The sequence below is a fragment of the Lygodium microphyllum genome, chromosome 19, assembly GCF_053477565.2.
Source record: "Lygodium microphyllum isolate KBCC chromosome 19, Lygodium_microphyllum_v1.1.10, whole genome shotgun sequence".
NCBI lineage: Eukaryota > Viridiplantae > Streptophyta > Polypodiopsida > Schizaeales > Lygodiaceae > Lygodium > Lygodium microphyllum.
Genome location: NC_141153.1, coordinates 136,998,178 through 137,013,706, shown reverse-complemented (window position 1 = coordinate 137,013,706; position 15,529 = coordinate 136,998,178). Strand labels below are relative to the sequence as shown.

General features: G+C 43.9%; 1 protein-coding gene across 2 annotated transcripts in view; it reads left to right on the top strand.

Annotated features, from left to right (window-relative positions):
• LOC148020425 (UPF0235 protein At5g63440) overlaps positions 1 to 15,529 on the top strand; it is a 96,789-nt gene that overhangs the window by 67,655 nt on the left and 13,605 nt on the right. For both annotated transcript variants that reach the window (XM_087700726.1, XM_087700725.1), the window contains exons 5-6: positions 7,640 to 7,728; positions 7,806 to 7,874. In XM_087700726.1, coding sequence (XP_087556852.1) covers positions 7,640 to 7,728; positions 7,806 to 7,874 — 158 coding nt within the window. The remainder of the gene's footprint in view (positions 1 to 7,639; positions 7,729 to 7,805; positions 7,875 to 15,529) is intronic.

The following is a 15,529-nucleotide window of genomic DNA, read 5'->3' as shown; positions in this document are numbered from 1 at the left end:
ACCTAGTCTCTCACCTCTCTCTCGTAACCGCTGGCTACCCTTACAAATAGTAACAACCACCAATAGTACCAAGATTGTAGTAGACACACCTTGAGTTTGCTCGACCTTGTAGTCTCTTGCAAGTTGAAGGGTATCTCACGATCCTCGTGTGTGCATCTTTTTTAGCAAGCTCTCAATCTAGATATGCACGCTACCATGAGCCTTGAGTTGCCATTGTGAGGAGGATTTAGGGACAAGGAAAGAGCAAAGAACGACCATATGCTTCACGCCATGTCCCTTCACTTATTGTTGCACTCTCTCCCTCACACACACACAATCTCTCTCTCTTTTTTTTCGTAAAAGGTAATTGTATTGATTACGAAAAAAGGGTACAAGTTTACATGATTACAAGATACACGATGGCTCTATCCCATCATGTGTAAAGCACACACTGTCTCTCTACAAGAACCAGACGACCAAAGAGTTACAAAGTCATGGCAAAGACGCAGAGGAAATTGCCATATGCCAGGGACATAAGTCCTCCCGAGAGAGCATGTCAGAATGCCGGAGAAGATCTAGCTCCCAATACAAGAGTCCCTTAAGCCGAGCAATATGCCGCTGAACATTATAGGCGGAATAAAAAAGAAAAGCATTCCGAATGGTCTAGTTATGCCAGCAGCCACAATATCGAAGAAAGTGAAACACGATCTTCATATGTGGCTGTGTCGGTGTGGGGTATTTGGGCTGCACAAAATCCCAATCAAAGGGGCGTAGCGAGAAGCCAACCACCGCTCGCCAAACGGCTGACAAGAATGACCAGATTTTCTTAGCGATGGGGCAAGAAATAAATCGGTGACGGGCGGATTCCACATTGGTGGTGCAAAAGAAACAGTTGCCGTTGGAGATTCGTTGCTTGGAAAGAGCTGAAGCAAGCGGAAGACCACCAATCATCACCCTCCAAAGAAAGACCTTATATTTGAAGGGTGTCTTGTTCAACCAACCCTCCATCACATTTGCCCTCTACCATGACCGGGATGTACGCAATCCCCATAGAGTATTAGCTTTAGTAACTAGCCATTGATGATCTTTAATTAGAAGATGATACACCTGGTTAGCTGAAGCTTTGCCTAAATTCAGCCGGCCTTCAAAGTCCCAATCCTGCCAGGGGCCATCCGAATCAAGGGCAGGAAAGGGTTGTTTGCTCTGAAGTACCTTCAGAAGCTGTTCCCATAAATGCCTGTATCCACGAGGGATCCTGAAAAGCCTCCTGGCTGTACGAAACGATATTACCACATTGCGACTGGCAAGGGTGGCATCCGCGGTGACTGAAGTTAAGCCCAAACGTGCCGTGCGGTCGAATTTTGGTCGCTCGTGTTTCCCTTCCCATGAAAGTAACTGCGAGATTGCCAGCAATTCCAATTGAAAAGAATTAGTAGCTAAGCCGTCCTCCGCTGGATGCCACTGAGCCTTTCCGAGGACCAGTCTCCAGGACCATACCAAATGGGCCAGCAAAGATGAAGAACTGGAGAACCGAGAATCAGCATTAAGAACATGCCACCAAGAACTTCGGATTTGGATATTACCATGCAGAAGCCCGTGATCCTCAAGGAAATAACGGGCGATAACGACCCAGGGATGATGATCCGAGCACATGGCGCGGAAAAGAGACCAACGGAGTGCCAGCATGTGAGTTTGTGCATCCAAAATAGCCCCTCCACCCATGCGTTTGGGGGTGCATGCATGCGACCAAGAAATCTAGGAAATGCTTGCGTGCAAGGAATCCTTTTTCCATAGCATGAAATGAATAGACTGAGTAAGAGCATTCAGTGTCATAGTAGTCTAGGGCAGCAATGGCAAGAAATATGTGAGCATTGGCAACATAATTGTCTGGGCTACTTTGAGGCGAACATGGAAGGGCCAGGCCTGAGACTTTCAATACAGAAATTTAGCCGCCAGTTTTTGAGAAATCCACTGTAGAAGTTGCTTTGGGGGAACATCAACACCCAAAGGGTACCCAAGATGTGTGACAATGGAGCCACGGGGAACAACCATACCCTGCCAGTCCAATGACTGCAAATCTGACTCCGTGCAGCTGAGAATGGCTGATTTCAAAGCATTGATGCGAAGACCGGAAGCTTGACCAAAGAGAGCCCAAACATCTAATGCTTTGCTAAGGTTATCCTTGTCCGCACGCAGAATCATAAAGCTGTCATCAGCCAAGGATTGGCTAATGAAGTGCTGTCCAGAAGGAAGCGACAATCCAGCCAATTGAGTAGAAGCTGCCATATGAGATAACATCGAAAGAACTGGATGAGTCGCAAGGGCAAAGAAGAGAGGGCTCAAAGGGCACCCCTGTCTGATAGAGCGGGCAAGGACAAATGGCTTGGTAATGCCTCCATTCAGCATGACTCGCGATGACGCCGCAGCACCGATGGTGTAGATCAGACGAGACGTCCGAGCACCAAAGCCCATAGTAGACATAAGTTCTGCACGAAAGACCAGTCCAGATAGTCAAAAGCCTTTTCTAGGTCCATTTGAATCAATACGACCTCCTGATTAGAATGCCTTGCATAATCAGTCGCCAGTTGCACATTTAATACATTGTGCAGAATGTTTTGGCCCTTAATGAAACCATATTGGAGAGGATGCACAATAGCAGGAAGATGCTTATGGAGCCGATTCGCCATTACTTTGGAAAATATTTTATACATAGAACCCATCAAAGAAATTGGGCGCCAATGTTTCAACATAGACGGCGAAGGAACTTTTGGAAGCAATTTAATAAGTCCTTTCCAAGAGGAAGGCATGATCCCCGTTTCCCACACCTGCTGAAACAAGGCCGTCAATGGTTTCGCCAATTGGGTAGCAAAAACCTCAAAGAACTCATTGGTGAGACCATCCCAGCCAGGACTTTTATCCTTGGTCATAAAAAATTGAACGGGCTTGAGTAGTTTGGCCTGAAGGTGGAGAAGTGGAACCAAGAAGGTCGAGGAAATAATTCCTACACATATGCACAATAGTCTGCGGATCAAGGACCATGTGACCTTCTGCATCCTGGAGTCTAGTCATATTCTCTCGAGCAGGAGAGGCATGGAGAGCTCGAAAGAACTTATGAGTCTGACACGCACTATCTTGCAAAGTCTGCGTCAGATGTTGCAATTTGGCATGCTGATAAGATTTCAACTGAAACTCTTTAATAAGATCAGCCACACGCATTGCCAGTGACAGCAGAAATTCATCATCTGGAGTGTCCACCAGCAGAGAACGAACCAAAGCCAGTAGGTTCTCCGCTGCTTGTCGACGCCGCCGACAAAGAGAGGCATGATGGATCCCATATTGCCGAGCAACCCGCTGCACATTAGAGAGCAATCGTTCAAACAAAGCAATGCCCAGAGAGGAGAAGTCCGATAAGAATCTATCAATCAATTGCTGCATATAGCCCTGAAAGATTGCATGCTTCAAATAAGACGAGTTGAAATGCAAAGGGAGTCTCTCCAGAAATTGCTGAAAAGGTGCAATGGGTTGTGCAAGCAGCTCAAGTTGTAGAGGGAAATGGTCCGACAAGGCATATTGCTACAAAACTTTCATTTCGAGCATCTCAGGAAGGAAATCATCATTCTGCATGATGTATATGCGGTCCAACCGCGACCATGTTGTTGCATACTGGGCAGAATGGAAAGTAAACCCTGTAGAAGACGGGTGTAGCCAAGACCAGAGATCTTGCTTAAGAACCGCAAGAGCCAACTCATGCCACATACGACTTTTCGGCGCGTCCATTACCGAATGCTCTGATGTGGACTGCGAAGAATCAACACACATATTGAAATCCCCCATAAAAAAGCCCCGTCTGCCAAGTGACAAGGAAGTCTACAAAGTATGCCAAAGCTCCCGGTGAGATAAAGGATCATTCGGAGCATAGAGGCCAAGTAACCATAAGATCTCTCCTTCGAATAAAATTTCAATCACCACAAAGCGGCTATGTACATCATTTTTAATAAGAACAGGTTGATATTTTTCATGTACAATCATGAGCACACCAGAATAATGCATGGCATGTGTCCCTGCATAGAACAAACGAAAGCCATGGCAATCCACAACTTTTCTTGCTTCACCGTGACTCTTGTGCTCAATAACACACAAGACATTCCACTGATTCTCATGCAATACCGTCCACATGGCATGTTGCTTGTGGCGAGAACAAATTCCTCGCACGTTCCACGTGGCTATTTTCATGTGTATTCAAAGAAAAATCAGGTACGAGGCACAGCTTGCCTCGATTTGACCTTTTTTACGAGAATGTCCAGGACTCCCTCGTCCAAGAAATCAGCCAACACGGCAAAAGAGTTTTGACGACCAGATTTGGAGGTAGACGGCATATCCGCTGTCTTGGGGATGGAACGGGGATAACGACGATCCCATGGGGTAATGACGTTGCCTCTGGTATCAAAAGCCAGCTTAGCAGGTGGACCCTTTGGACGATCCGAATACACTCTCCTAGTGGGCTGTGGACGGGGATTAGAGGAAACCATAGCAGGAGCAGCGTGCTCGAAAGACAACATTTCTTTCCTGCGCATATAAGTACGCATGGAATCTTTTGAGGCAGAAGGCACAGTATCCTCCATGCCAGCAACAATCCTGTTACCTTTTTTTGCGCATACTTCGACTCAATCAGTGCCACGGGAATCCAAACCCAAAACCTGTTGTTTACCTTTATCCAGAACTTTAGGTGGGTGGGTAGCATCCTGCGACGGAGCATCACACACCATATCTTCCATGGGCAACGCAACATGCTCAGCATCTGAAGTGTGGTGCTGCTTTAGGCATTCGGCCATAAAATGCCCTAATTTTCCATACGAAAAGCAATGTCTTGCAAAATTGCCCCATTTCAAGCGAAAGTGTAAAGAATGCATGCCAGAGCAATTGAGACGTAACCAAGCAGGCCTTTTCCTAGCAGTGTCCCATAACATACACAACCGGTTACGATTCACGGCCCTTAGACTTGGAGGACCAGAACAGTGCCCACAGCGGCCATGGTGTCCTTCAACATTGGCCTATAGACATGCGGGCAATTTTCCACTTCAACCCACTTAGGGCATTCACGTTGCAGCAGGCGCTGAAAATCTGCCATTGGGTGCCATGGCACAACATGGACCAAACGGCGATCAAAGAACAAAGGCAGTTTAGACAGGAGAGCAGCACGGTGCGTCTCAGATTTCAACAGCACCTCCAAAAAGCCTTGGGGCCCAACAAAAATCTCTTCAACACATTCCTCTTGCAGCAGACTGTGCAGCCACTGGTGAATACAGGAAAGCTGTGGGATTCTACCAGTGAAGAAGAGTATCAGAACGCGTTCATAAAACACTGAAAAGGAGCGCAGGACATCTTCAGTTGCAGAGTCAGAAAAACTTCCTGATTATGTTGAACGTAATCACCAAGCAGAGTGTTGGCAAACTCCAGCAAATGCTCCCAGTCAACTTCCTGAGAGTCCACAGAATCAGAAGCAACCTGAGCATAGGAACGATCAAGATGATCCACTATCTCTTTTGAGGTATGCTTGGTGCGTTTGCCCGCAGGCTGGAAGTCAGGACCAGGGGGCATCTCTTCTGTGCATGGAACCATATCCTTGGGTTCCTCGGTATCAGAATCCGGACTAAGAGCTGCCACCGTTTGGTCTATAAAAGCCAGATCCAGACCAGCCATATTGTATCACTGTGTATGCCGGTCAGAGGCCGAGTGAAGATCTCATGGGAGGCAGAAACGCGCAGGCCTCTCTCTCTCTCTCTCTCTCTCTCTCTCAGGCAAAACGGACCCGGCTGGACTGGCGAAGGGGCTTAGGAATCGCGTGCGCAGAAACAGACGGCCGCTGTGCAGAGAGGGCACGTCCACAGGCCGAGAAGGGCTCGTCCCCTTTGTTGGCTCATGTTGTCACGCTCGCTGTGTGGCAACGTGGGTGTAACGGGCTGCTTCCCCTTGGTGGCAAAACGGGCAGATCAGGGCGGCGTCTGATAGGCGAGGGCGGCGTTTGACAGGCGATGGCGGATAGGACGAACAGGCGACAGCGTGTGGCAGGCGATGGCGGGTCTGATAGGGAACAGGACCGACGAGCGTACCTGATGGCGGGCATGATGGATAGGTCACGCGACGGGTCAGAGGGGGCAGACGGGCGGTGCAGGTGCAGGGCAGGTCGACGTGCAGAAGCAGGCGAAGTTAGTCGGTTGCAGCAGAAGGGTCACGGCAGGTCGTCGTCTCTCTCTCCGCCATCGCGTCCGTCATCGTTCCTGCTCTCTCTCTCTCTCACGCTCTCTCTTCTCTCTCTCTCTCACACACACAATCTCTCTCTCTCTCTCTCTCTCATAGTTACCTGGAATGGGGAATGGGAACGGGAACGGGACCCCTTGGAACGGGGGGAACGTCCAAGGTCGGGGAACGGGAACGGGGGGAATGGCACATGTCTTAAGTGCCCCAAATATGCCCTGCATGACCCAAACTGCCCCAAAGAATGTCTCTCTAATTGCCCCAATACCCGTCAATGCATGAAATTGACCCAAATGTCCCAACATTGACTCGATTACCCCCATAGCTCCAAATTGCCTTGAATTGCCCCAATTATCCCAATTTCCCTTGAAATTAGACAATACAAATGGATGAATACCTTGGAATTGAGGATCGGCTGAAATTTGATTCTGATTTGCAAGAGTTGATAATGTATCAAATTTGAACTTTGCATGGACTCCTAATTAGATTGTGGGTTGTCTTGACACTTTGAATCTTCAACCCGAGAGAGAGAGAGAGAGATTAGTGTGTGCACATTAAACAATGGAGATGGGTGAATATGTGGTAGAAGGACTATGACCCAAGTTTAAAAAAAAAAACAAGAAAAAACGTCAATTTTCAGTAAACAGGCCTAGAATGGCCGTTCCAAACAGGGAACGGCAGGGAACGGTAGGGAACGGCAGGGGGAACGGTAGGGAACGTTCCCTGACCGTTTCACCTCCTTGGAGGGTTTGAAATGCGTTAGGCCGTTCCTACACGCCGGAACGGCCGTTCCTTGTTTCTATGCTCTCTCTCTCTCTCTCTCTCTCTCTCACTCAAAATAGCATAGGAGAGCATAAAGCAATAGACAGAACTTAGGGAAAGAAAGCTCACAAGAAGTTGACACACACTCAAATGAATTGTTCTATTATCTTTCCTCCCTTTTGTATATTCTTTTGTGGGTTTCCACCTTTTTTGGTCTCTTGGGCACGTAGCCCATTCAAGTGGCTGTATGATGGATTTTCCCAATACAAAAGTATAGAAGCTAAGTGGGGCTCTACTTCACAAAAATATTACAAGTTGCACGAGAGTGAGCTCGACTCTCGATTTTTACTAATTACATTATCCAACTTAAACAAACATTAATTGATGTGGACAAAAAATTGAATCCTTCCTTTTGTTGGGCACTCTCTTGCTTCTCTGTTTGCTTCTAATGGGGTTAACACTTGGAAATTTTGACATGGTTTTCAATAGGTAAAGCCTTTTATGGGTTCAATAATCAATTTTCAGCTAGATTGTGTAATAAGGATTTAGGGTGTATAAATGTTTGTGATAGTTAATATATCAAGTACAATTGTATTAAAGCTCATAGGAAGTGTCTTAACAATGATCATTTGTGTATATATAGGAGTCAATGCAGATGATGTTCGAGTTACAGTTGCAGCACCAGCAGCTCGGGGGGAAGCCAATAATGAGCTTTTGGAATACATGGGAAAGGTAAAATAACATTGATTTTTGGAGTATCTTGGGTGTTGCAATATTTTGAACTCTCTACTATCTCCTTGTGGTTGCAGGTGCTAGGTTTGAGATTGACACAAATGACACTTCAAAGAGGATGGAATAATAAATCAAAGTTGTTGGTGGTAAGCTGAAAGTCATTGCACACTAAGTTCCATTGTGTGTTACATTTACATCAATTATTTTTGCTAGTTCCAATGTTATAGATTGTGTAGACCCGATTCTCAATACTTTGCAATGGGGTAGGCAAGGTGTGGAGGTGAGCATTTTTGGGCCTTGGGGAGGGGGGGTGGGTAGAGAGAAAGAAACAAAGTTGTATTGATGTCTACAAAAGGCCAAATTGGCCTATGAGCCAAATATATGTATGTATGTATGCACTTTGTGTGTGTACACGTGCATGTATATATATGTGTGTGTGTTTGTAGGGAGAGAAGAAAGAAAGAAAGAAAGATATATTAACGTCTACATAAGGCCAATGTTGCCTATGAGACAGAATCCAGAGTACATCCATGTCTAATGTCATCTCATCAGTAAGGTAAATATAACATTACAAATAAGTGGGTGGCCTATGAAACAATACTGAAAATAACTATACGATGGGACTATACTAGGGTTGAACCATGTGTAGTGTTGTTCCATTGATAGAAAAGAAAAGGAAAGGAAAGGAGAACCAGATTTGACAGAGCCATGTACAAAAGTGTGGTGGAGATTATGGGTTGTAGCTGATCTCAAGATCTGCACATGATCTCACCTATGATGCGGTCCCTAGCTGCTTCACTGATATGCTTGGTGGTGAGTCTTCGGTGTCTCGTGATAATGGCTCTAATCCAACTGTAGTGTGGCCTCCTCGAACGTGGTCTTGGTAGATGGGGTGGTCGTGCTCGACAAAGGGAAATGGCTCTATCCAATGTGACCATGGCGTGGCCTATGTGAGAGAGAGAGAGAGAGAGAGAGAGAGAGAGAGAGAGAGAGAGAGAGAGTAGCATATTAACGTCTCTAAAAGGCCAATGTGGCCTATGAGACCGAAGCAATATATATAATGATGGCGTGCTCCTCATTTGGATTGAGAAAAGATGAAAAACATGCCTAAAAGACTAAAAAGGGAAATAGTGTCCTATAAAAGGAAAACATGTCGATGATCTAAAGTAAAAGTAGAAAAAGAAAACTCTCCATCAATGAGATACGTGTCCTCTAGGAAGATATATCTTTGCATGGCTGAGACGTCTTGGCATCTATCTCCTGTGACGCTCAATGATGGCTGTAATTTGTCTGTGGTGTGGATGGCTAGGCCTTCGTCTAGGTGGACGTGGGCACCTGGACCGGCTGATTGCCATTGCTCTATCCAAGGGGACACCTATAGAAGATGAGGTCCAATGGTGATGTACTCTTGTAGGCTGTGTGATAGTAGTAGTGGTATGTGCCATACTCAGTTGTGTAGCACTAAAACAGTGAGTGATCGCTCTCTGTCTATGTGAGCCGAGCTGTGGGGGCCTCCTACTTTGTAGAATAGTTGCTCTATGCCTCTATAGCTCCAAGAGGAAGAAATCCAAGCATTTTTGATTCTCAGATTGCATTATTCGTCGCAAGGATCCAAAACCCTCTTGAAACAGATAGTGGTATTTGTCTTGTATATCATAATATACCATACATCGGCATATGTAGTGTTCCTTTGTATTTGGCTCTCTGTCTCATAGTGGGCATATGCGTTCCTCTGTCTGCATGCCCTCCCATCCGCTTGTCTCAATCCTCAAGTGGTGGGATGAGGTGCGGATGTGACCAATAATTGTGTGCAATACATGAGGCAGTTGTGTACCCATGTAACTGGGTCAGGTGATGAAACCATCCTCAGATACCTGAAGGAAGTGGGTCTAGTAGTGTGCCATCCTTTTGCCATGGGGGGACAGGGGACCGAATTCAAGTTTTCTTCGTATCTAACCTCAGTATGTTTGCTCTGATCACATGGTTCAGCTTTGATCAGCTTAGGTCAAGTGTAGGGCAGTCTAGTCTATAGCCAAAGGGGGGTAATTTGTTAATCTGTAGTCCATGTAAACTCATGCATGTACTCATCTGAGCATACCAACAATGTTTGTCACCATTTGTTGCTAGCTGTCTAGAAGAGGCTAGGGCTAGCTATGGGTATCTATCTTGGGGGAGACCCTATAATCTATGTACGAAAGTTACTGCTTGGACCAAGGCTTCAACCACCATGGGTAATGCTCCCAACTCAGCTTTGATAATCTCATGTGGGTCTATGTATAGCCCAAATAGTGTTAGTGAAAGTGGACAGTCTTGTTTCACCCTAATGGTGCCATTGACTATATCTGAGATGCCCTCAGGTGTTCATACTCTACCTGTCACAGTCTCATATAAGGCATAGATACTCCATTGTATCTCTCTGGGCTCATCAATATCTTGCATTCTTCTCATGAGTCTAGCACGTGGCACTATGTTCAAGGCATTGCAAAAGTCCACCAAACAGCAGTAGATCTTTTTCTTGAATGCCTTGCCTTCTTCGATGATTGCCCTCAATGTAAAGATATGGTCTAGAGTTGTATATCTCCTCTTGAAGCCAGCCTAGCCTTTTGATCTTAGGCCCTGCATCTCAGCCCATTCACTCAATGCTTGTTCCACAATAGAGCCATATATTTTGGCCAACATATGTCCAATCATGATGGTTCAATAGTTACTAACTAGCATGGGGTCTCCATTTTTAAAGAGCGGCACAATAGTATGGTCTGACCAGCTAGTTGGAAATCCTTCACAAACTGCCCTATTAAAGATGAGAACTAGCACTGGTGCCAAGATATCACAGGCATATGTGAAGTGTTTTGCTACTAAACCATCATAATCTTGGGCTTTTTCATTTTTTAGTTTTCATATGGCATTCCTCACTTTTTTAAATGTGAAAAACTTGCAATTTTCTTGCCTTGGGGTTGAGGGGAGTGGCATAGGCTCTTGGCCATGAACATCATAAAGTGTGCAAGCATATTCATGCCAATCATTCAGTCTAGTAATTTGTATAGGTGGCTGGCTCTCATGCATCCTTTTCTATGCTCTCTTATTGTCTTGTTCCAAGAACTTGGAATACATTTTTGTTTCTAGCCTACTTAGGTATTCCCGCTTTTTTTTGCATACCAATCGTCTAAAGAGTGTCCAAGCATGCTTGTGTATACATATGCCAAGTGTATCTCTCGTTGAAAACGTGCTCGTGTCTCTTTGCACTCATCATCATACTAGCCATTTTGTGGGGCATTACCTCGTGGAGGCTTATTTGACGGTGTAGTGTGTGGGAAAGCATAGGCTATTGAAGTATGTATTATACTGGTCAGCTATCTTTCTCTCATCTAGAGAGGCCTATGTCAATGCATCTTGCACAATAGTGCTGCATATGAGCAAGGTTGCTTTTGCAAAATCATAGCATGGTAATTTTGGTATGTGTGATTATGCCACATGTATATGCCCATATTGCCTTGTGAAAGCTAGAATAGCATGGTCTGTTGCTAATTCAATTGGTCTGTCTGAGATTTCAAAGCTTTTTATGTCAAGTAGCAAGTTGGGTGATCCAATCAAGTAGTCCACTATGCTTGACCCTTTCTTGTTATTCTAGCATGTGAAACCATTAGATCGTGGCCACTATGGCAGCCCATTAAGGATGGCTAAACCATGTGCACTTCCCAATGCTAGTAGGTGTGTTCCATATTCTGTTCTCTCTCTATCTTGGGTTGATCTGACTAATCCCAATTCATCTAGTGCAATATCTCTGAACATCTCATTACTAATGTCAAAGAAAGCAGATTGGTTGCTTCTTGTGCATGCATTAAAGTCTCCTGCTAGTAAAACATCCCCAACACTCATAAATCTCATTTGTCCTCATATAGTGGTTTATACGGGGATGCCTCTTTAGGGGCAAACTTAGAGTATGCAAGGGGAAAGTAGCGTATAGCAATATTTGCCTTTAGTAGAGTTTGCATATGATAATAGAGTGCATAGTTCCACTAGCAAAGCTCTATTTGAGGTTGTGCAAGGTTGCAAGAAAGTGCACACTATTTTACATAATACACACAAATGACAAGACCTTTGATGTTGATTGATATGTGGAAAACATGGATGCAGCCTATGCAAAGATTAAGTATGCTCTTCAGAGGTCTCAAGAGAAGTAAATGGAGGTAGCTGATCACCAAAGATGTGCTTTGCAGTTTGCAGAGGGCGATTATGTGTTGCTGTGCTTTGAAAAGGCAAGGCTTAAAAAGATGAAAATTAGAGAGAGATTGTATTCAAAGTTGGGTATGAGAATATGGGCCTTTCTAGGTGTTGGAGAGGAGCAGCAATGTTGCTTATAAGCTCAAATTGCCTTCACACTAGCAGATACACAATGTCTTTCATGTGAGCTTGTTGAGGCCTTTTCATGCTGATGTGTGTGAGGTTGTATTTGCTGAAATTCAACTAGAGGTTGAGGAGTTGAATGAGATATTAGTATCCGAGCAAATTTTGGCACATAAAGAGGGAAAGATCAGAGATAAAGTTTCCAAAAGGTTTTTGGTGAAGTTTCAGAATAATTCACCAATGGATGGTAAGTGGATGGAAGAGGATGACGTGGTAGAACATCCTTAGTTGTTCCAGTTTTACTTGGAGGCTTTTAAGTTAGAGCCAACTTTGGATTGCAAGCAGTTAGGTTGAGCAAAGCAATGGGTCTGGAGCATTGCTTGATGCTCAAGGGGGAGGTAGTACTTCCACTCCTCTAGCAATGGAAAGTTCTCACGTATATTGGATCTCAGATGTATTCAATATGCATCCAAGGTATTGAGCTGACAATATGTTTGTTGTGAGGTCACTATTCAATGTACTAGTCACTAGAGTTTGGTATGTATATGGTATGGTTTTTCACCGACAACTCTGAAACTATACACTTGCATAACTATGCATCAGGGTATAATCATCAAAGATTGATTACCACTTGCTGGTTTTCAATGGATAATTATCAGTTAATCAATGGTATTTAGCTAGTTTTGTGAACTTCAATGTGTTTTATGATTGCAATGGTTTCGGCTTAGTTTCAGCTTTGCTATGGTTGTTTGGCTAGAACAATTGAGATATGCTAATGAGAAATGCATTCTATGGGTCTTTGGTAGCAGATTTGGACTCTAAGGAGTTTTACGTTATGGTTTTGTTGCATGGTTAGATAGCAGTGGCTGATGTTGTTTTGACTATGATGCATTTTGGGAAATTCTAGTGCAATATGTCTTGCTTTGGTAGATTGCAGTGCAATTGAGGAAGATCGCAAGGATTTTAAGTTGGAAGTCTATCAAGGGGACGTGAAATTTTGATGCTTTGCTTAGCATTTGATTAAAGAGTTCATCAAATGTGTAAATGTGACTTGCACATGTGAGGTGCTCGTTAGTTATTTCACAATATGGGACCTAGGACATTGAAATATTGGTAAGTGCCAAAGGTAAAAGTTGTAATAAGATATATTGCATAGGTACTAGGTAATATCTGGTGTCAGAATTTGTCCTAGACCATTTACTTGGTCCCAAGTGTCGGTATTGACACTAGAGAATTGACAATTAATTAATTAATTAATGCCAGTTCCGATGTAATGAGTGCTTAGAATCACTTGGGTGATAAATTTGTCTAGCCATTTTAATTGTTGGTTGGTTAGATTATTTCATTGAGCTATAAATAATTATTAAATTAGTTTTCAGAATTAATGTAATGAAGTTAGACAATGTTGAAAATTGTTTTGCAAGGTTGCCACTTGGTAAACCTTACCCATGCAAGTGGGAAAACGTTTTTGGAGGTTGAGAGTCATTCCAGCCTTGTGTAAGCTATGTGAGAGAGAGAGAGAGAGAGAGAGAGAGAGAGAGAGAGAGAGAGAGAGAGAGAGAGAGGTTGCCATTGCTGTTGCAACAGTTGGCACACCATTTTCAACCAACAGAAGACTCCCCAGGAGTTGGTAGCATGTCGAGAAGAGACTATAGCAATAGGTGACAGCAGTTTGAGAGTTGTGTCAGCCAAGCAAGATCATATTTAATGTATTACATCAATGAAGACAACTTTTACGGTTATATAGACAGGGGAGTAGTTGATTTCTTCCATGTTCTTACGATGGAAGTTTGAATTTTTCTCTCCTCAACATTCTCTCTCGTGCTCCAACCTATTCTCATCCTTTCTCCGAAATTACTAACAGATTTAGCCATTAGAGGTGGAGATTTTGGTGAATCTATGTGTAAACCCTAATTTCCAATAGAAGCTAGGGTTTGACAACCACTTTGAGAAGTGTGGTTAGAAATTGAAGGCCTAGAGACTTGGATTTTAGTCATTTGAAATTGGGGCAATCTTAGGAGATTCAAGTTGCCATTTTGCTAGCAAACATTCGGGGATGCATTGCCCTATTTCAATCAGACGGCAGTACTTGTGGAAATTCTGCACTGTGAAGGGAGTGAAATGTAGTCCTCTAGGCAACGGGCTATTGAAGGAATCACTGGAAGATGAAGGATAGTTGTTGATAGAGTGAAACCACAGTCCTTCGATGCTATCAGAGATGTTGGAGATGATCACGTTGAGGGAGCAAACCGCAATCCTCTAATACAAGGGAGTGACTTGGACAGCAAAACAGAAATCTCAGAGTGCCAGAGCTATCAAATGTAGGGAGTGAAACCGGTCTATGACTCACATAAACTGGTAGTTCCTTCAATTAACACCTAGCCTTTTCACATACACACAAAAACAGAGACCTCACTCCCTCACTCAACACCAGATTGGCCCTGAAGATTGGTGCCCCTCTCAATATTTCTTTATCAATTAAAAGATGAAAAGTTACAAAATGAAATGTTCCAAAATACATAACCTGAGAACCGTTGGTTTTCATCTTTTTTGAGTAAATCCCAACTGCACAAGGACAATACATCATGACCAAAACAACATCCCTTTTAGGAAAGCATTTTTGTAACCATAACTCAAGTCTCAATGATTTATGTCCAGAATTGCAGTTTGCAGATCTCTGAACTCATTGTTCTTACTGTCCAGCATGTTTAGAACAACATCCCTTTCAGGAAAGCGTTTTCAGAATAACATCCCTTTTAGGAAAGCATTTTCTGTGACCAAAACTCAATTCATGTGCAAAATTGCAGTTTGCAGATCTCTGAATTCACTGTTCTTACTGTCCAGCATGTCCAGAACAACATCCCTTTTAGGAAAGCATTTTCTGTGACCAAAACTCAATGTCTGCAGATCTCTGAATTCACTGTTCTTACTGTCCAGCATCTCTAGAACATCACTAAATCAGAGCCGAAAAGCCTTGTTCCTGTGTGGCATGGTCATTGCTTCCTTTAGTTCCTACATTGGAGAAGCCAACAGCTGCTCTTGGACGTGGACAGTGAGACTCTTGCCTCAGCCAAAGTGCAAAGAAAACAGAGAATTGTACCTTTGATGGAATCAGCCTATCATACAGAGCATTTCCTTTGAGAATAGAGAGAGAGTTGACCAGAGGGAGAAAGCTCTATCTCTGTACATTAGTCAGAGACGAAGAAGTACTCTCCATAGTTGATGAAACTGTAACAATTCGCCCTTAGCTTCTCAAAATTTCATTCTCGGATCTGCCCCTTATGTCTATTACGTTTTTTTTAAATGCTCTCTCTCTCTCTCTCTCTCTCTCTCTCTCTCTCTCTCTCTCTTTTGGGAATTTGTGCCACATGGCATACATGTAACAATTTTCCCATTTAAATCTTCCGGTCTAAAATTCTCCATGATCGGTGCAAAATTTGACCTCGGTACAGACTAG